Source organism: Carassius carassius, chromosome 13, assembly GCF_963082965.1.
Source record: "Carassius carassius chromosome 13, fCarCar2.1, whole genome shotgun sequence".
NCBI classification, from domain to species: Eukaryota; Metazoa; Chordata; class Actinopteri; order Cypriniformes; family Cyprinidae; genus Carassius; species Carassius carassius.
In genome coordinates this window covers 23908536-23930932 of record NC_081767.1, presented here as the reverse complement: position 1 = coordinate 23930932, position 22397 = coordinate 23908536, and the positions used below count along the sequence as shown (strand labels likewise).

Genomic DNA, 22397 nt, shown 5'->3' with positions numbered 1-22397 from the left:
GTTCATTTGGTTTATCAACAGATCAGATATATAAAGCTCATATTAAGTATTAATATTAATTAATAATATCATATTATTCGAATTAAATAGGCTCAAAGCTTCTTAAACCTTTTGTTAAGCTCTTTGGCAAGGCTCAATTAATAATTTCCTTCCGCTTTTTCCTTTATAACCCCTACGTTGTTTGCTATTTGTAAAAGGTCTTTTGTTCAACACATAGAGTAAACTTGTATTGCAAACAAACTGTAAATATATCAAAATAGGCTAAGTAGAATTTCGTAGTTTTATCTTTTTATAAATTTGTGAAATAAGATAATACGAAGGGGATTTTTTTTCAGTTTGTAAATCAGTATAGGCTACACAATAATGTCCTTAAAAATATTCCTTGTATCCATCTTCGCAGATTTCCAGGAATGGAATCTATCCCAAATCAGCTGCCGGCTGGAAGGGACTCCAGCTGTTCGCCGAACTCTAAACAAGACTTGAAGTCTTACTCTGGCCCAACACTCAAACCGAACCAAGTCAGCGAGACCTCTTTATACGGAATACCGATCGTTTCGTTAGTCATAGACGGTCAAGAGAGACTTTGCCTTGCTCAAATATCCAACACTCTTCTGAAGAACTACAGCTATAACGAAATCCACAACCGACGCGTGGCCCTGGGCATCACTTGCGTGCAGTGCACCCCGGTCCAGCTGGAGATTCTCAGGCGCGCGGGAGCAATGCCTATTTCCTCGAGACGCTGCGGAATGATTTCAAAGCGAGAGGCCGAGAGGCTCTGCAAGTCGTTCCTGGGTGCCCACAGCCCGCCGAAATTACCAGAAAATTTCGCCTTTGACGTATCGCACGAGTGCGCGTGGGGCAGCCGGGGCAATTTCATCCCAGCCAGATACAACAGCTCGAGAGCGAAGTGCATTAAATGTTCGTTCTGCAACATGTATTTCTCTCCAAACAAGTTCATCTTTCACTCTCATCGCGCGCCGGAGTCCAAATACACGCAACCCGACGCAGCAAACTTCAATTCATGGAGAAGACACTTAAAACTGACTGATAAAAACTCACCGGACGATGTGTCCCATGCCTGGGAAGACGTCAAAGCCATGTTTAACGGTGGCAGCCGCAAGAGGACGCTGCCAATCGGTGGGTCTGATAGTTCGTCCTCGCTTAAAGCGCAAGCACCGAGAGGTCAGACCCACGGGGAACCGTCTGAGCTGCCCCACAAAACTGTCCGATGTGAGGATGACAGGGGGAACGTGACAATGCCGAGCAGCATACGCAGTTACCCCGTTATCCCGGTGCCCAGTAAGAGTTTTGGGATGTTACAGAAAATTCCACCACCGCTCTTTCCACATCCATACGGTTTCCCGGCGTTTGGTTTGTGTCAAAAGAAGGATGACGGTGTGGTGATGGGAGAGCCGAACAAAACAAACCTGTCAGGTGTTTTCTGGCCGAGCGCTAAAGAGAGTGCATATCCTGCCTTTCCTATGTTTTGGCCTACAACAGGCAGCTTGGCCATGCCAACATACCACCATGCTCAACCTAAGCCTCCATCTGACGTGTTGTGCACCAGAAATAGTGAGCTAGACGTGTCAGAGCAAAGTGACCGAAGCACGAGCACCCCTAAAGACAGCCTACTTGATAATGAACGCTGTTCCAGCACTCAGTCTACACGAAACGAGGAGGATAAATCTGGGGATGAGAGCAGGTCGATAGAAGGGATGCCAACCACCCCGAGAAAAATAAGCTACATATCTGCTTTCAGGCCGGTTGTTAAAGATGTTGAGAGCATCGCAAAACTATACGGAAACAGGGGTCCGTATTCTGGTCCTCCATCTGGCTATATGTCACCAGATTTCTTGAGTGAAAGCTCTAGTTATAGATCGGTGTCTCCGGACGTGGACAGCGTGGACGATCCGGATGTGGATGTTGAGTCACATAAAGTGCACGAGGACGAGGAGTGTTTGCAGCTGTCTGTCGATGACCGGCGGAGTCCTCGCGGGTTGCCCGTAGCACAGAGTGACGAGGTTAAAGGTCAAGACCAAGATAATAGCCAAATGCACACCCTGAGTGATCTACACACTACGAATTCAAGTGAAACGCGGTCGTCCGATTTGGAGAGGCACGGCAATAAACACACGACGCGATTTGAAGTGAGTAACAGGACCATGCGTAATTCCTGTGATTTTATATTAAAAGCTAAGATTTTTTTTTCTCATTATTTAAAAAAAACAACAGGGTTAGGTAGCCTATATGACGGCTTGCTTTTTATGAAATAATTAATTACTATAAACTTTATATTTATTATTCCCTATTATAAAAAAATAATAATAGCCTAATCTAGGCTAGGCTATATAAAGTTGCCCGTTATAGTAAAACGGCAGAAAATTAGAATTAAGGAAATGTCATTTTTTCATTTAAAAATAATAAATGTAATGTTTTTCTTTGCTTCTTCAACTATAAGTAGATCTTTTCGATTTATTAAGTGTGTTTTTTGTTTTAATGAAATTTATATAGGCTTATTTCGGCTAATTATTGTTAATGTTTTAAAATGAGTAGGTTATGTGCATCTAGGTTCTTGGGATAGCCTACTGATAATTGTCGCGCTGCTTTTAAAACTTTCGTTTTCATAGCCTAATTAATGTGTTATGAGTGGATCGTCATAATCTTAGTTCTTTTAAAATGTAATTGAATCAAAATAGCGGAGGTTCCACTCCTATTCTACTAATCGCATTCTAATAGAATATGCAAAAATGTGATAATTGCGAATAATTTTCTTCTCAATTTCCCAGGTTTATGCGCGTGAAAGGGACGAGCACGTGAATCAGATGAGCACATCTTATTTTGGTTCAACGACCACCTGCCAACGCGAACTGAGTGGTAGGCCTATTTTGATTAATGTGGATTTTTCTTTCTTCATTTAAAAAAAAAAGTCCTTATTATCATACTGCGTTTGTTAAATAAATATATATGCTTAAAGTAAAAGACGTGCACGAAGAAGAACCTTCGTCCACGGTGGAAGAGACTGAACCCAGAAATCATCAGGATCAAACAAACATTATTGAGGAGCGCCTAAAGGAACCAAATGATGGTGCGTAGCTACGGTTAACTGGACTTCCTAATATTCAACAGCAGTCTGTTGATTTTCTTCATACTGTATTTGTTGTGTGTGCAGATGAGGAAACATTGAGCAAGAACACTGGCAGCAGGATCTCCTTAGTAGAGAAAAACATAGAGAACATGGCCAAAGGTAATCAAACAAAACAATATGTGCTGCATTTAGAAGAGCTGGAAAAAAAGTTGCAGTTGATATATATATATATACTGAGCTAATGAGCTACTTGTTTTATTTATTTAACAGAGGAACTGCAGAAACAGCTTGTGGAACAAGTTGAGCTTAGAAAAAAGTTGGAGCGTGAATTCCAAAATCTAAAAGGTAGGTTGTTTTATGTTAAAAGTCTTTTTAATGTATTCTTTGTGCTTTCCTAAATGTTTACAAAAAGATCAGATCATTAATTCATGATAATTTATCATAATAATTGTTACCAACTCACCTACTTAGAATTGCTTGAATTGAAGTCATCCTAAATTTATTCAATATTTTTATATTTTTATTTATAAGTACTGAAACTTGCTGAAAAAAAAATAATAACTGTTATTAATAACAGTTAATAACAAATGCGTAACGAATTGCCTCTTCCTGTAAAATGCTGTTCAATTGTTGTTCATTTAAAATGAAATAATAATAGTTAAAAACTCATAGTTAAAAATTATATTGTAATGTGTAAACAAGAAACAGTCTGGCAAGACATGCAACAAAAAGTCCAACCATCAACAAAGATGAAAATAGATTTAGAGAAGTTTTGCATAACATGGGCAAATGAACCATATAAATAGTCTGCCAACATTAATTTCATTGAAAAGATTTTGTGGTCATTTAGTTAAATGTTACACTCTCCACACTGTGGACAGATAGATAGACAGTTTTTCTTCTTTCATTTTTTATTTTTTTATTGAGAATGACAAAAAATTATGAAATACTCCAACAAAAAAACTAAATACTGAAGCTCATAATAAAGTTTAGCTCGTGACCATGATTTAAACAGGGACAAATGAATATTGGAGAGGTTGATGAAAAGTGATTCTAAGAACGACAACATTCAAAAGTCTTGATTCTACACAATTTTAAAATCTATTGTGAACAGTATATCTCTGTTAATTTTTGAAGAAGTTTATTCTGACTTAATGTCATATATAACATTTTTTAAATGTAAGTGCTTTAAACTTAAAAGCAGAGTTAATAAATCAGTCAAAATAATTAATTAGGGTCTGAAATTTTTTGCAAAGCACTTTTATATATATATATATATATAGTAATAAACATAAATGTGCCTTGATATTTAATTTACTTCACGTTTTCTTCTTAGACAGTTTTCAAGACCAAATGAAAAGGGAGCTCTCATACAGAGAGGAAATGGTGCAGCAACTCCAGATTGTTCGAGGTATGCGTTCAACTTCACACGACAGCTTTTGGCTATATTTAATAAAAAAAAATAATAATAATAAATAAAAAAAACAATACACTAAACTATCGATCAGAACCGATCACATGATCTTAGGACCTTTTGTGGACCTTTCGAGAGTTTGTTCAGTCCTTAAAAATATTTTATAAGCTACTAAGCATCAGGTTTATGGATTTTCATTGCTGCAATAAGGAACTTGCAGGGATCTGATGGTATTTATTTCTGAAACATGTACAATTGGATGCCAAAAAATCCAATGCATAAAACTGAATCAGTTTAGATGAGGGGGAAAAAATAGTTTCCACACCTGAGATATCCTTTGTCTCTCCTGCGCAGACACTTTGTGCAGCGAGTTGGACCATGAGAGGGAAACACGTTATGCTATTCAGCAGAAGTTAAAAGGTAATTGATTCTAGCAAGGGCAAGCAAATATTAGCATTCAAGATAACTACTGTAAAGGACTTGGGAAGAACAAAAAAAGCTCTAGGAAGAATCTTAGGAAGGCATGGTGTGACTGTATTAAGAAGTGTGACCTTGAATATTTGACCAACTGTTAATTTGTAGACAGTTTATATATTTTAGAACCAGATTTTAGCCACACTGCAGTGTATTATAACAGTTATTGTCCTAGAACACATTTTTTCTCACACTCTGTTTTTCTGTATACCCCACCCAACGCATAATCATATGCCGGTTTTGTTTTAAATGATTTATTCACTTTTTTCCCAGAAGCTCACGACGTACTACACCATTTCTCGTGTAAGATGCTGACTCCACGTCACTGTGCTGGAACCTGCACCTTTAAACCTCCTCTTCTACCACCTTGATGGACACCTATTGAAGACATAAGTGTTCTTTAGAAATACCGCTGTGTCAAATAAAACTTTACTTTTTTCCTCTGCAAAACACTGTCAACCTTTAGACCTGGAATAAGGATGTGTGTACTGTAGTATTTTAGCTCTTACACTGTAATGAAGTCATTTTCATTTGCAAAAGAGTTTTCAGAGTCACTGTATGTACTGTATAATTTATATAAAGTTCTAGAAAATTGCATTATAAAATTTTTGGTAGCACTTTATTTTACAGTCCTGTTCCTCATGTTTATACTAGGTACTTATTATAGTAATTACAATAACTATGTAATAACTAGGTACTAACCCTAAACCTAACCTCACCCCATGTATTAACCTTACCCCTAACCTTACCTTGTATTACCAGAACTTTCTTAGATAAGTACACTGTAAGTACACTATAAGTACATGTAAGTACACGTACTGTAAAATAAAGTGCAACCAAATTATTTTTTTGAAGTCCCACTTAAAAATATAATCATCAGCTGTTAAAATCACTGGTATTAAGTGGCTATGTGCAATGAATATATTTGTCATGTATCCTGTGATACGTTTTTTGTTAGTGATAGATTAGAACATTTTGTTAAATTGGCTGCAACAATAATTCATGTTTTTGTATATTTTATTTATTCCATGTCCATGTTGGTTGTTTATTTTCATCTGCATATTTGTATATTGATGTAAAGCACTTTAAATTGGAAACCCTAATTACTGAAATGTGGATTAAATGAACTTGTTTGAGAGTCTGTCTTCATTTTAATCAATTTCCATAACAATGAACTACATTTGCATCTGTAGAAGTCCCGAAGAACAACATGACATTGATATCAAAATCTTTCTTAGTTTGTATATTCCTGCACATAATTCCACGAAAAGTACTCTATCATTATGACAGTTCTGATTAGTGCAGAAACCCAAGAATTTGTTAAAATTCACACTTATTCATACACTTATGCTGTACTTCATTTATTGATTTTTATATACCGAAAAATAATTAAGTATTATTTGTAAAGAATAATTGTATGTTTTTTGTTTAATGCTCATATAAGCAGCATGAGACTGCTGTCCCTTCATCTAAAGGCCAACTCATGAAGGTCAATGGCGCATCGCAAGTATCCACTAACACTAATTCTTAGCATTTGTAACTGATTTTACAACTCCATTAGTTTCTATCTCCATTTATTGTTTCAGCTGGTTCACGACAACAACCTTGAAGATGAGAAGGTATTGTCTGGTTATTTCCTCCGAGTCCATCAGCTACCACAGAGCATGTACTCATGGACAACATCACAAATAATGTGACCCTATATCAGCTAATGAAATGTAGGGTAAAAAAATAAATGTCCTGTCTTTATAATTACTGATATTATGTAGTTAGCTGTATAGGTTTCTACTGTAGAATCTTAATAGGTCGCATAAATAGATTTGAGCAATTACGCCTAAATCGACAATCTGTTTTGCTGACTTTTGCTTGTAAAATTGGTTAGGGTTAGGAAGACTGTAACTCTTAATCTAACTGCTGTCTATTGGACAAGCTGTTTTCCCTCAAACACAGTTTAATTCTTTGCAATTATCCAGCACAGATAAGCAGAATAATCATCATAATAGCTTTGTTCTGACACAATAATAAACCAAAGTAAAACTATTTGATGATAATACAAATTATTAAAAGAAACTGCGTGAAAATAATAAATCCTCATGAGTTTGACTGCCCTTTACTACAGGAAACAAGAAATAGGGAAGGCGGCGTCCACTCAGGGACAGTTACAATAAAAGGTATGAGTCTGCCATCTAGTGGACACAGATCATGTTAGTCATCCCAGATTCGAAATAGGGTTCAATAGTTTAGTTCTTGTTATACACTCGCTTGGTTCTTTAACTTTTCTGCTTAAAAGCTATCTTACAGAGTGTTTAATTCACCTCACACATACATGAACTAGACAATAATTCATTTATTTTAACTGATGGGATAAAAAGTAAACAGCCAAACAGCAGAAATTTTACAAACAAAACTTAGGCTATTAACGTTAGATGTTTACGATTTGATAAGAGGTAACTTATCAACTCACATTTAAGGATTTTATTAGTATTTATCAAATGCAAAGACGAAAGTTGTCAATGGCTTTAGCACTGTTTAATGTAAATGTTATAGGCCTATGTGGTTTTGACTGGATGAATGAATCATCTTTGCAACTAAAAAATGCACGTGATTAAAAATCACAACATTGCATAATCCCGTTTTTCCCCCATGTTCTATAAAACACACTGTTCGTTCTCGGACTTCCCATTATTGATCAGATGACAAAACCGAATGCAAATTGCATGTGATTATCTGGAAAGAAAGTACAGTTACTTTTTGTTTTGTTTTGTTTTGTTTTGTTTATTTAGTACAACAACTTCAACACCTTTCCTAATTTTATAACATGATGAATCTAACCAGAGAGAGCGTTTCGTATGATGCCATATTTTCCATTGAAGCAGCGTGAGATCACATAACCCGCGCTCATTTTTGAACTAGAGGGATTCCCGAACATTTGAACAAGCTCTCGTCATGGTCACGTGCCAAGGCTCCGATCACGCTTGCGCCAGAGAAACAAGATGGCGGAGAGTGCGGAATTGAAGGTAAAGTGTTACCCGCTATTTACTTTCAATATAGCCTTTATACAAGACCTGTTCGGCAATGTTTCCCGTCTGACTTGTTTCTGCGATTGACTTTTGAAAGAAGCGACGTTCCGTATTTGATTTAAAGGCGCTTTATAAGCAGTTTTGAACCCGGTTAAAGGAACACTGTTATTGTTGTGATGGATCCAGCTATCGTTAGCTGCCAGCTAACCCGTACAGCTGTCTGCCTGCTCGTTTTAAATTTAGCCCTCTTCCATCTGAATTAAGATAGGTATACTGTTAATTCTTCTTTTAACGGTTAAATTAAGTGATTAAATAGTCCATGGATAGTCAGAGGAGTCAATAAATGTGAAGCAGCATGTGGGTGGTGCGTAGGTAGCTAACAGCCTGGAGATTCGGTAACGTTACTTTGACAGTTAGAACTTTTTTAACCTGATGAATTTATAAAAGCAGACAACTACTCAGTCCCATAACCTAGGTATCTGACAACCAAGGCTGAATTTTGGGCGTCACAGGCACGTTTGAACCTTTGAATCGAGTGTGACATTCAAAAATGTTGTTTACACAGCACCAGATTTTGAGATGCAGCCATTGACCACGGCCTGTTTCTTTAGTTTCACTGTGATTTAGTTGGACGTTCGTTTCAAGTTGGTGTGTGTTTAGCTGGTGATTACAAGGTGATGCTGTGAGATCCGTTGTCCTGCATTTAGACAAAATGTGAATACAAATTAATGTGTCCTCTGTCATTGTTGTATATTTTGATGTGATTATTTGAGTCACACCAATGTTGTTTTAATCATGATTTGGATTGCTAGTGATATTAAAATTAATTTGGTCAGCTCTTTGTTGTTGTACTATAGTGTTACATCTAGACCTCTAAACTGGCTCTGATTTTTATCACTTAGACAGAATACTGTCAAAAGAGTTAGGGAGCAGACCAGTTAGCTGCAATATTTTCCAAATAGGGTTGCAACAATTGATTATTTTGATAATCAATTAATCTAATGATTATTACAATAATTAATCGTCTAATCAATTATTTTAACCGATTAATCAGTAGGCTTTGTTCTATTATTGTGCTTTTACAATTAAAGTACTGAGTTAAAATACTGAATACACATATTCTAACTAATAAATAAAACATGGTAATCACTTCAGCTTTGAAATGAATGTCAAATAATTATGACTATTGTACTATATATATATTATATATATATATTATATATATACTATATATATATTTGAGAATTACATAAATATTAGTTTTTAAAACGTTTGCTGCTAAACTGCTTTTAGATCTTTGTTTCAGATGTTTCTGTGATTCTGAAATATAATTACAAGCACTTCATACGTTTCAAAGGCTTTTATCAACAATTACATGACATTTATGCAAAGAGTCAGTATTTGCAGTGTTGGCCCTTCTTTTTCAGGACCTCTGCAATTCGACTGGACATGCTCTCAATCAACTTCTGGGCCAAATCCTGACTGATAGCAACCCATTCTTTCATAATCACTTCTTGGAGTTTGTCAGAGTTAGTGGGTTTTTGTTTGTCCACCCGCCTCTTGAGGATTGACCACAAGTTTTCAATGGGATTAAGATCTGGGGAGTTTCCAGGCCATGGACCCAAAATTTCAACATTCTGGTCCCCAAGCCACTTAGTTATCACTTTTGCCTTATGGCACGGTGCTCCATCGTGCTGGAAAATGCATTGTTCTTCACCAAACTGTTGTTGGATTGTTGGAAGAAGTTGCTGTTGGAGGTTGTTTTGGTTCCATTCTTTATTCATTGCTGTGTTTTTGGGCAGAATTGTGAGTGAGCCCACTCCCTTGGATGAGAAGCAACCCCACACATGAATGGTGTCAGGATGCTTTACTGTTGGCATGACACAGGACTGATGGTAGCGCTCACCTTTTCTTCTCCGGACAAGCCTTTTTCCAAATGCCCCAAACAATCGGAAAGGGGCTTCATCTGAGAATATGACTTTGCCCCAGTCCTCAGCAGTCCATTCACTATACTTTCTGCAGAAGATCAATCTGTCCCTGATGTTTTTTTTGGAGAGAAGTGGCTTCTTTGCTGCCCTTCTTGTCACCAGGCCATCTTCCAAAAGTCTTCGCCTCACTGTGCGTGCAGATGCGCTCACACCTTCCTGCTGCCATTCCTGAGCAAGCTCTGCACTGGTGGCACTCCGATTCCGCAGCTGAATCCTCTTTAGGAGACGATCCTGGCACTTGCTGGACTTTCTTTGATGCCCTGAAGCCTTCTTTACAAGAATTGAACCTCTTTCCTTGAAGTTCTTGATGATCCTATAAATTGTTGATTTAGGTGCAATCTTAGTAGCCACAATATCCTTGCCTGTGAAGCCATTTTTATGCAACGCAATGATGGCTGCACGCGTTTCTTTGCAGGTCACCATGGTAAACAATGGAAGAACAATGATTTCAAGCATCACCCTCCTTTTAACATGTCAAGTCTGCCATTCTAACCCAATCAGCCTGACATAATGATCTCCAGCCTTGTGCTCGTCAACATTCTCACCTGAGTTAACAAGACGATTACTGAAATGATCTCAGCAGGTCCTTTAATGACAGCAATGAAATACAGTGGAAAGGTTTTTTTGAGATGAAGTTAATTTTCATGGCAAAGAAGCACTATGCAATTCATCTGATCACTCTTCATAACATTCTGGAGTATATGCAAATTGCTATTATAAAAACTTAAGCAGCAACTTTTCCAATTTCCAATATTTATGTAATTCTCAAAACTTTTGGCCACGACTGTACACACACACACACACACACACACACAATACAAATAAATATATTAGGCACACAAAATGAAATGACAGACTCTCTCTTTACCTTTTAATTAACTGAATGAAGAAGTAATTGACTGACTGAATGATGCATCATTCTGCCTAACATCTCCTTTTTGTAAGTCGTATATGGAACAAAATAAAGTGCTAAGACATTGAATTTTTTCGATAATTATTTTTTTTTTATCACAACATTAGCTCTCTTAAAACACCTTATAATGTTATAGTAATCAATACAGTCCTTGGGCCCATTCTTCGTATGTCGCTAACTCAGATTTGATAGTTGATGATTTGGCATGATCTTGGATTGGTTGGTTCTTCGACGCCTTCGTTTCCTTATAAAAATATAGAATATAATTAAGTCTTTCATCCGGTGTCTTTTTTAATTATATGATGTCATTAGGTTGCTGTCTTGGCGCCAGCCAAGTTATAACATGTTATTGTGAAATTTAGTAACTAGCTTTTACAGTTGCATATCATAATGTGTATCATGTTCTTATTATCTTAATGTTTGGTGTATCAGTCAAAACAAAAAGTTCAGTTTAAACCTCTTCCTGGTGGTTTTAAACATTTATGGTTTTCAAACATTTAGTTTGATTTATTTTATTGTTATTAAACTTTAACCAATTTGTGGGTTATGAAGGAAGCAAGCCTGCTTTACGCAGTTACCAAAATGATGTCCTTTCAGAGAAGTGCTTCCTAAAGAGGTTGTGTCTTTATCATAAGTTAGTCAAGGCTTATGATAACCACACTCATTGAAACTACTATAACCTTATTGTTGATTCAAGCAATTGTTTGATTAAATGCATCTTTTTAGAGAAGTAGTATACTGTTCAGGGCTGAGTTTCCCAAAACCTTCGTTAGTCCAAGAAGTTCATAAAAATGATCATACGACTGATCTTAATACTACGGTCTGTTTCCCAAAAGCATCGTAACTTAAGTAGCACTTGAAAATCATCGTAGATCTATGAGTGATCATATAGACTATATTATTATGTAAAGTATAATATGTATTAATATAATACAATATTTAATATTTAATTATATCTTAGTTGTCTGGAACACAGCATTTGGTTAACATTTTAATAAATGAGTGTGTACTACAATTACGAGCCATTCTATAAGGTGACATTTCAGCACTTGACAAATGTGTTTAGTGACTCCTAACTAGCACTTAAAGCACAGCTACGTGCAATTGTGTAAGTGTATTTTTGGGAAACGCACGTGAAACAATAACGAAAGATTGTAAAATGACTCGTAGAGAACGCTCTTAAGCTCTAAGATCAATTCTTATCGAGAAACGCAGCCCAGGCTTCTCTTAACTCCGAGATCAGAACAATTTATATAAATCAATTCACCTTTATAGCATTTTATACAATACTTATAGTTTCAAAGCAGCTTTACAGTAACAAACTTATTAATGTTACAAAGTTATGAAATTAATATAGTTTTTAAGTGTATTCAATTTATCTCAGTAACCACCAATATTGCAATGTTGTTTTTATGAAATAAACTCAGTTCAAATAAAGCAGCTCTGTAGAGGATAAATGTCATTATTCATCTGAGGTCCCTATCAGTTCTTTAGTTAAATGCAATCTTGTTTTTCTAATACAGGGGGTGTCCAATGTCGGTCCTGGAGAGCCGCACTCCTGCAGAGTTTCACTCCAGCCCTAATCAAACACACCTGAACAAGCTAATCAGGATCTAAGGGTTACTAGAAATCAGCAAACAGGTGAGTTTTTATCAAGGTTGGAGCAAAACTCTGCAGGACTATGGCTCTCCAGGACCGGCATTGGCCAACCTTGTTCTAATATTTTCTGCAAGGTATCTTTTTCTTTAAAAATGTCGGCTTGTTTTTTTAACATATTGAATTTTGTTTGTTTAAACAGACAAAGTCACTGCGGCTTTTTAGGAGTTTTTCATGACCTATTGCCGTGTTTCCACTGGAATCACCCGAAACAATTGTACCAATGAAATCACAATGCTGCGTGAACTCAACCAATCAGCATGTTTAGCGCCCAAGTCCCGCCCCTGAAAGTTCCGGACCTTTGAAAAAGTACTACCTCACCAGCAGGGACTTTCTGAGGGGCATTTTTTTATCTGGAACTTTATTTAGTTCCTGGTTCCTGTGGTGGAAACACACCGAATACCAGCCCAAAGTCCCTAGTTCCTGGGTAAAGTTCCAGAGGTGGAAACACAGCTTATGGTACTTGTTTCTATAGCTGCTAGTTCACTTAGCTTGTGTAGAAATCTTGTGTTCAGCATCCTGCTGTTTGTAGAGGTATATTTAGACATGTCTGTTTACAGACCCAAGAGCCCATTTCCCATAGGTATCTGTGTCATTGAGAGATGACAGTAGAGTGTAAATAGTCTTTAGAGATTCATTAGAGATCATTAATTTGACCAAAAGTGATAGTAAAGATATTTATAATGGTACAAAAGATTTGTATTTTAAATAGCCGGTGCTATTTTGAAAATGTTTTATTAATCAAAGAATCATGACAGGAATCAAATGTGTGTCATGATTTCCACAAATGTATTAACCAGAACAACTGTTTTAACATTAATAATAAAAATGCTTCTTGAGCACCCAATCAGCATATTAGAATGATTTCTGAAGGGCCTGAAGACTGGACTAATGGCTGCTGAAAATTCTACTTTGCCATCGCAGGAATAACTTGCGTTTTTTAAAATATAATAGAGTCGAAAACAGTTTCTTTTAAATTGTAATAGTTTCAAAATATCACTGCCATGGTGAACAGAAGATATTTTTTTTTTTAAATATTTGAAAAATCCTACCTATCTCAAACTTTTGAACATTGTGACTGTGGACTCTGTCTGTAGTTGTAAACGTTCACAAAGTTTAGAATTCCTTAGAATCACAAAAAGATCCCTGCTTGCTTAATCATCAGGAAGTTTTATTTTTTATTTTTATATACATAGCTCAGGGTCTACTTCCTATTCCTTTGTCTTCACAGGGTTATTGGTCCCTCATGAGAATGAGCTCATCCTAATAAACCGTTTAAACTTCACCCTGCTCTCTCTACTCCCTGTTGACTAGGGGATTCAACTGTGGGCCAAGAGTTTCCTCTTTTTTTTTCTTTTGTTTTTCATACAGGTTGTGGAATATTCATTTGCTTTAGAAGTATGAAAGAATAAACATTCTGAACATAGCATTCTGAACCCATGCTATGATTTACCAGAAACATCAGGCTTTCCCATGAGTGCTTCTTGCTTCACCAAACTTCTTGATCCCTTCTAGGTTTACACTGGGGGCCATTCCTCACTACAATAGGACGAGAGCAAGAGTCTGATCATCTGTCTGCACTGGCAGTGAAGCCGTTTATTTGTGTTGGGGAGGTGGGGTGGGTGGAAATTAATAAAGAGTGTTTGTGTCAGTATTTGTGTGAACAGTCCAGTTGGCACTTGGCAGTAAACTGGGGTGGAGAAATATGAGCCTCTGTTGGTCTGTGGTTCTCTTGTTTTCCCTGGAGCTGTGCTCCACTGCTTTTGTTATGAAAGCTCACCGGCCCAAGCTCAGGCTTGATCTTCCCTTCCCCCACTATCTTACCCTCTTCACCTCTCTACTTGCCCATAGGTTTTAATAGAATCCAAATGCTGGTACCACCAACACAGCCCTTTATAGTCTCAAAATATCCATGAACGACTTGGGAGGTAAAGTCTGCACATGAGAAGTGACTTTGTTCCCACACATGTCGGTGTTAACGTTTGGTCAAACGCTGTACATGAGGGATGTCTAATTACATGTCTGCGTCGCAAGGCAAGCAAAACAACACAATACAAATGTAACTTAAAAATCCCTTAAAAACCTGACTTGATCTGCATTTGGCAAACTGAACTAGAGCTAAAGATCTTTGCCCGAACCCGACGGGACCTGACGGGTTCAGTTGGGTTCGAGCTTACTTTATATCATCTTATAAGGGCTCGGGTCGGGCTCAGGCTTGCGCTACGGTTTGCGAGGTAAACGAGCGGTCATGTGATGTGTTTCGATTAGCGCGAGAAAGATGCGAAAATGGATGCTGAGTAGGTGTGACCGAGGCTTGCCTCTGGCGATTACGTTTTGGTTGAACCAGCAACTAAAGCAAAGTCAGAAGTGTGGAAAAGTTTTGACCTTGTTTATAATGAGAATAATGAGTGAATAATGACGCACCATCAGTGAGCGCAGGAACGCACTGAAGCCATCTACAGTGGATTAAATCATTTTCCTCCACAAAAACATGTAGGCTGAGGCTAATCTCTGTGAGTAAAGGTTTTTCAAATGATAACTAAATATTCATTGAGTCTTAAATGCATAATGTGGACAGAGTATTTAGGCTACGCTAATGTTGGCATTATTCTTTTATTAACTGTCAGCTGCTAGTGGCGAAGCAAATCCGGCGGAGCCTTTATCTTAATTTCGTTTAGGGCTGAAACGATTCCTCGAGTAACTTGAGTATCTCGATTACAAAAAATGATCGAGGCAAATTCCTCTGCCTCTAAGCCTCTTTTAATTTATTTTAAATCTCACGTCAGGTTCTTTTGCAATGATTTTTTTTTTTTTTTTGAACTTTTCTTTTATTTCCTATTATCAAGTGCAGTCATACAGTATGTCACGAATTAACATTTTGATGGTACAATATTGATGGTGCAGTTAAAGTGTCAAGGGCAAGTCTACAAATAGAATAGCAGTCCATAGATGTCTTCCATCCCAACAAAAATACATGTGAGGGGAAAGATCCTTATCTCTGCAAGTGCAATACCACATGTACATTTGGAAGATAGTACAGATTTTTTTTTACAATACAAATGACCATTGGAAAATAAATGATAAATAAGTAAAATAAAAGTAAGAAAAATATAGTCTGCATAAAAGTCATATCAAATGAAAATGTTGGGCAATGGAGGACCATTTATTTAGGAATACATCTGCTTTCAGTTGTAAGTATGCTGTTGTATGCTCCATGTTATAAACATCTTGGATTCTTTCCCTCCATTGAGCAACCGTTGGAGGGTGTGGCTTCAGCAAAGGAGGCTGTGATTACCTTTTTCGCTATTAAAAGAAGGATTCTCAGCAAACATGTTTGGTTATTCTCTTCAAGGTCAGCTGGCAGTATCTCCAGCACAAAGTATGATGGTTCAAGAGGCAGATCAATACAAAGACATTTTTTTATTTCTTTTTGTACATTTTGCCAATATTCTGTTATCTTTGGGCAGTCCCAAAATATATGAGTGTGATCTCCCACCAAGCCACATCCCCTCCAACAGTCGTCTGAATTGTTACTCCATTTTGATGTTATGAATGGAGTTCTAAAATATCTCATTTTAATTTTCCATCCAAATTCCTTCCAGTTAGGACTACTGGTTACCCAGTTTTAAGTTTCCCACTGCTTATCTGTAATTATTGTGTTCATTTCTAATTCCCATTTTTCTTTAATATCTAAATTATTTCCTTTAAATTCTTCCTGCAATATTTTGTAAATATGTGAAATGAATTTTGACTTCACTATTCCTTCTGTTATTGATATGAAGAAGCACTCTATTTTTGTTGGTAGAGAGCAGAGCCTTTCCTGTTCTTGATGATTTTGGAGGTAATGTCTAATTTGTAAATACCTAAAAAAATCTTGTTTTGGTAAATCATATTTCTCTTTGAGCTTTTCAAATGATTTCAAGGCTGCTCCGTCAAACAGTTGGTCCAAAACCACTAGACCCCTTTCTGTCCATTTCAGGAAACCCTTGTCCAGCCTAGCTGGGGGGAACTCACAATTGTTTGCTATCCTTATAGCTCTGGAAATAGTCATGGGAAGTTGTAGTTTTTTCCTCACAATTGACCATATTTTTAAGGTGTTTTTACTAGAGCCCGACCGATATGGATTTTTGGGGGCCGATGCCGATATTAACTCGAAAAGAGCCGATTTATAAGCCGATATTTTGATTTAAAAAATAATCTGGATATTAGACCCATTTCCTATAAACTGCATTTACACAACATTCAATAGCAAAATATCTGCCTGTTCTATGTATGTGGTCTGTATAAACCATTTTCCAGAATGGACTATGTTAAAAAAAAAGCCTTAGATTACAGTCTCAATGACTAAACAATTGCACATCAAAAGTATATATTTTTTAATGATCAAAAAACAGTCTGGTTTTAAACATTTAACACTTTTACTTTCTTCCAGTTGAAGCTGGTTTTAACAGTCTGTGTGTGTACTGTAAATAAATTATAATACTAAAGTTAAAGTATTTGCAGAAGTAGTCCCACACTTTGCTGCTACAGCATTCACCTTTTTCAGCCATCTGAAGGCAGAAAGAGAGACGGAGAAAGAATAAGCATGTGTATTAATAATATCACCATGTATCATTACTCATGTCATCATTAGAATTATAATAATAATAAACTGGAATCTCCTACATAGGCAAAAATGAGAAATATATATTTTTTTATTTGTCAAGCAATAGGTATTACCTACTTATATTTAACAATATTATTTCAACATTTTCCTGTTATGTCTGTAAAGCTGCTTTGAAACAATATGTAAAAAAAAAAAAAGCGCTTGTTCAGCTCACATTTATTTACATGTCCCCTCTGGTTTAATCATTTCTGACGCACCTACTGTAGTTACTGTTACTACACTATATTTGCTCTCACAGACACATTCACAGCAGACCCGTATATCTTCTCCTCTTCTCTTTGTGCAGTCTGAATCAAAACATCGTCTTGCCTACTATTACCGGAAGATTACGGAATCAATTCGAAGTTGAATGGTTAACGTTAGTGTCATGAACACACCGCTGTCAATTTTGAGAAGAACCACCTTCAAACAAGTTTATAGCAAGCATTTAAGGGGCCTGCTAAAAAGGAAGCTATTAGCGTTAGAGTAACGTAACCAGCCTGAATTCACCAAATTGTTCTCTGGACCTGAGGGTAGCCTCTTCTTCCTTGCTTCTCTCTTAATTCTCATCAGCAGGACTATCGCTCGCTTCTTACAACGGGACAGATACATGTTTGCTGCTGACCGAAAGGAGGAGGAACAGACTATGAAAGAGCTCCCGCTAAACGTTTTTAAAACTCCGCCTATGCCATAGCGCAGCGCAAATCGCGTTGTATCTGAAGGGCAACGCTGAGCCCAGCGGCAAGCGCCGTGCATACCGCGTACTGTGTGAAAGGCCCAATTCCGCGTCATTATGTGGGAAACACACCGCAATAGAATAAGAATAAGTTAAACGCTAACGTTATAGTTTGACCTCCTATTAACGTTCGCGCTCTTCCACTGATAAACATGGTATTAGCTTTGTGGCTAATCTAATATAGCAATGCATTAGCGGCTGTAAGTGATGTTACAGAATATTTAGAAGTAATAATGATAGGACCGTTAGCTAGAACTACCACACAGTTTTTATATACAGGGTATGAACTAAATCTACAATCATTTCACATGACGAACGACAGACTCACCGTCAAAACAGTTGATCGCTTTCTTCTGTAGTGGACTTCTGGCGCTGTTGTTAACTCTGGAGCTGCAGAGCTCCCTCTGGTGGGCACACTATGCAACACTCATAACATGAGTGAAGCATGAGACTCTGTTTCTCATGTTTCATCGGCCGTTATAAATGCCGATGCCGATTTAAATGCAATTAGCTTATATCGGCCGATAATATCGGCCGGCCGATATATCGGTCGGGCTCTAGTTTTTACTCCATACATTAGTAATCTTATTTTTCCCCCATACGTCTTGGTTTAGGAATGGGATTGAATCTAATGGGAAATTTGGGCATTCACTCTGCTCCATTCCAACCCATATAGTGTCAGTGTCTTGGGACATCCACGCGACCATTGATCTCAGTTGGGCTGCCCAATAGTATGTTTTAAAGCTAGTCAAGTCCAGGCCTCCATTTTCCTTTGGGCAAAATAGTCTTTTAAATTTAAGTCTGGGTCGCTTTCCTTGCCAAATAAATTTGGATAACCATTTATCTAATGTAGTAAAGGTGGAGGCAGGAACATATATAGGTAGTGATTGGAAGAGAAAGAGCAACCTTGGTAAAATGTTCATTCTTATAGTTTCTATTCTTCCTATCAGGGAGAGTGGAAGAATTTCCCATCTAGTAAGGTCCGCTTTTATGTTGCCCAACAATTTACCGTAATTGGCTTTAAACAGTTTTGATAGGTCTGTCGTTATGATAATTCCCAAATATCTAAATCCTTGCGACCAGTGGAAATCAAGCCTTTCTGATAATTGGGTTGGCCAATGTCCAACTAGCATCATTGCCTCAGACTTAGATTGGTTGATTTGATAACCAGAGAGTTCTCCATATTTTTTTAAGGTGTCTAGCAGTGCAGGGACAGAAAGCACTGGATCCCTTATATAGGTCAGGATATCGTCCGCATAAAGAGATACCTTGTGCTCCTTATTTCCCATGTCTTTTATGCCTTTTATTTCCTCATTCTGTCTTATAGATGCTGCCAAGGGTTCAATATTTATAGCAAAGAGCAGAGGGCTAAGACAGTCCCCTTGCCTCACCCCCCTCTGTAGATCAAAGAACTCAGAACAGCATCCGTTTACCCTGACACAAGATTTTGGATTTCTGTAAATAACTCTGACCCAATCAACAAATTTTGGGTGGAATCCCATTACTGATAGCGTTTTGTATAAAAAGTCCCAATTTACAGTGTCGAATGCTTTCTGTGCATCAAAGCTTATTAACATTGATGTTTGTTTGTCTCTTTTAGCACAAGTAATTATGTTTAGGGTTCTTCTTATATTGTTGGCACCCTGTCTGTTAGGAATAAATCCTGTTTGATCTGGCTTAATCAGAGTAGTAATATGTTTTTGAACTCTATGTGCTAAAATACTTGTCAGTATTTTCTGATCATTGCATATCAGGCTTATGGGTCTATATCCTTCACTCTTTCCCTTCTTTATGAATCACAGATATAATAGCCTGTGACCATGTCTCCGGAGGGTTGTTCTTAGAGAGGGAGTATCTAAACACCTTGGTTAGTATGGGCGCAAGGTCATTTATGAAGCATTTGTAAAATTCTCCAGGAAGCCCATCGACTCCTGGAGATTTGTTGCTTTTCAACCTTTTTATAGCCTCTCTTATTTCTGTTTCTGTAATTGGTGTTATCATCTGTTTAGATGTTTCTTCTGATAATGTGGGGAGATTTAAACCAGTGAGGAAAGTATCAGTATCCTTTCCTGATGTTTGTAATCTTGGTTCTTTGTATAATTTTTGGTAGAATGATGCAAAGGCATCTGCTACCTCTTTGGGTTGAGATACCGTTCTACTCAGTGCAGGATGACAAACCTTGCATACAGTACGATTAGCTTGAGCTTTACGAAGTTGAAATGCTAGAAGGCGGCTAGCTTTATTCCCCATCTCGTAATATCTCTGTTTAGAAAATCTTAAAGCCCCTTCCGCTTTATATGACAGGAGTTTGTCTAAGGCTTTTCTTGTCTCCTTAAGTTCTGTAGCAATGTTGCTCAATCTTGTGGTTTTGTGTTGTATCTCTAAAAGCTTTATTTTATTTTCCAAATTTAGTTGTTCCTTAAGTCGCTGTCTTTTTATTTTTGATGATATCTGTATTATTTTTCCTCACATAACTGCTTTTGCTCCCTTCCACAGAATTGAAGGATTAACTTCAGCATTATCATTGATCTCAAAATATTCTTTTATGGTTTTGCTTAACTCTTCTACTATTTCAGACTTATTCAGCAGTGATACGTTTAACCTCCAATATCTGAAAAAAGAGTGCATGGCTAGATCTACTTTCAGCACAATAGGTGCATGATCACTCAGAGTTATAGGTTCAATGAAACAGTCTGTTACTTTATGCATGTATTGTTGGGGGAGACAGAAAAAATCAATCCTTGAGTAACTATTGTGGACATTAGAGAAGAAACTGAAATCTTTCCCTTTTGGGTTTTTAGCTCTCCATGGGTCAGTAAGACCCAATTCAGACATAAAGTTATTTAAGTTTTTTGTTTTGGAGCACTGAGATCCCCTCTCAGTGGGCATCCTATCCAGTTTCCCATCCTGCACTGCATTGAAGTCCCCTCCTATTATCAATACCCCTTTTGCATTGCCTGCAATGATGTTAGCGATCTCTCTAAAGAACATTGGATCATACTCGTTCGGGGCATATACATTTAGTATGGATACCTTGTTTCCTCCAGCAGTCCCAACCACCATGACATAACGGCCTGATTTATCCTGTATCACCTTCTCTGCATTAAAGGCCAAGTTTCTGTTGATTAAAATAGCCACCCCTCTTTTTTTCCCATTTGAGGCACTATATACTAAATTAACCCATCCTCTTCTTAATTTTATATGCTCACTCTCTGATAAGTGGGTTTCTTGTAATAATGCAATTGAACATTGAATTTTTTTGAGCTGATTGAATATTTTCTTCCTTTTGATAGGATGGTTTAATCCATGGACATTATAGCTTACTACAATCAGTTTATCCAAGTGGATAACAGTATCCCATGATTTTTACCTTTATAGTAGACATTAAATTTCCAAATGTAGACCCATACCCGTGTTTACAAAGCATCTTATGTGACTGCTTAATTGTAAGAATAACATATAACTTCCACCATTGTGGAGAACAAGAACTCACAAATACAACAAGAAGAAAGAAAAAAAAAACTTCCAAAAACCCGACTGTTCTAACAATCATAAACACAGTCTCAACAAGGACAGAGAGTTGTGACCGGTCTCTCTGGGGATGTGCACACAGTGCTGTTGCAACTAACGTATAGGTTACACGATAAGTTGCCTGTAATATGGCCTAATGTAAACTCCGACGGAAAAAAAAATAAAAAAGTAAAATAAAGAATAGAAGAGAGAAAAAAATAAATTAAAACCGCTCAACTGAGGAGAACCCTTCCTTTCCTATTAGCTAGCTATTTTTAAATAATAAAACTAGCCAAACAGGGTAAATTTTTTTTTTTTTTTTAATCACTTACTCACAGTTCAGTAATGTTTCATTTGTTCATCGATGGCCACCATGGAGAATGCTCTTCAAGTCCGCGGTGGTCATTGAATTCGCTCTGTTTGACGTTTAAGTCTCGGTCCATTTGTTTTTCAAAAGTTCCGCCTGTAGTGTCTCACGTTCGTTCAATTGAACCTGGATACCCAACTCTCCGAGCGTTGCGGCCGCGTCTGCGAGGGTCGTGAAGGTCTTCGTTCCAGATTTCAGGTGAATTTTCAGCTTGGCAGGAAATGGCGATTGAGCTTTGATGTTCTTCTCCTTAAGCAATTACATCACGTCTCTTACTTGCTTGCGTTTCTTCTGGATGTCTGACGTGTAGTCCTGGTCAAAGAAAATCCTCTGTCCGTTATATGGCACTCCGCCGCGGTGTTTCCATGCTTCTTGGATTACCGTTTCTTTCCTTCTGTAGTCCAGAAATCTAACGATAATGGATCTCGGGGGGGTCGCTGCATCTTTCGGTTTCATAGTCAGTGAGTAGGGATGGGACGGTATGAAAATTTAATATCACGATTATAGTGACTAAAATTATCACGATTATCAATATTATCACGGTTTTGTTGAAACGAGATGAAAGTGTTCAAAAATAGTTGATGCTTAC

At 37.3% G+C, this 22397-nt stretch overlaps 2 protein-coding genes across 9 annotated transcripts in view; both read left to right on the top strand.

The window, feature by feature from the left end:
• Positions 1-404: 404 nt before the first annotated feature.
• Positions 405-5577, top strand: LOC132155678 (SKI family transcriptional corepressor 1 homolog-B-like). 7 transcript variants are annotated; one of them, XM_059564401.1, is made up of 8 exons: positions 405-2147; positions 2787-2874; positions 2975-3085; positions 3170-3244; positions 3356-3430; positions 4422-4496; positions 4854-4919; positions 5250-5577. In XM_059564401.1, the coding sequence occupies exons 1-8, from the start codon at positions 411-413 to the stop codon at positions 5342-5344; spliced, it is 2322 nt and encodes a 773-aa protein (XP_059420384.1). In that variant the 5' UTR covers positions 405-410; the 3' UTR covers positions 5345-5577. The 7 variants fall into 7 exon arrangements, 4 of the variants coding, with proteins under 4 accessions (XP_059420384.1, XP_059420383.1, XP_059420386.1 ...); XM_059564400.1 differs by having other exon boundaries at positions 5247-5577; XR_009437335.1 differs by lacking the exon at positions 4854-4919 and having other exon boundaries at positions 4426-4496.
• A 2146-nt stretch (positions 5578-7723) lies between these two features.
• LOC132156152 (E3 SUMO-protein ligase PIAS1-like) overlaps positions 7724-22397 on the top strand; it is a 37968-nt gene continuing 23294 nt past the window's right edge. The window contains exon 1 of one of the 2 annotated variants that reach the window (XM_059565038.1): positions 7724-7990. In XM_059565038.1, the coding sequence (XP_059421021.1) occupies positions 7967-7990 (24 nt within the window). In that variant the 5' untranslated portion in view covers positions 7724-7966. Of the gene's footprint in view, positions 7991-12512; positions 12536-22397 lie in introns of those variants that run through there. The other variant, XM_059565040.1, reaches the window with a different exon arrangement.

Bases quoted from the DNA above. Each gene is read 5' to 3' on its own strand.
- LOC132155678 (XM_059564400.1), top strand. From the start codon at position 411: ATGGAATCTATCCCAAATCAGCTGCCGGCTGGAAGGGACTCCAGCTGT. The intron at 2,875-2,974 runs GTAGGCCTATTT...ATATGCTTAAAG, and splicing joins CTGCCAACGCGAACTGAGTG to TAAAAGACGTGCACGAAGAA. The intron at 3,245-3,355 runs GTAATCAAACAA...TTTATTTAACAG, and splicing joins CATAGAGAACATGGCCAAAG to AGGAACTGCAGAAACAGCTT.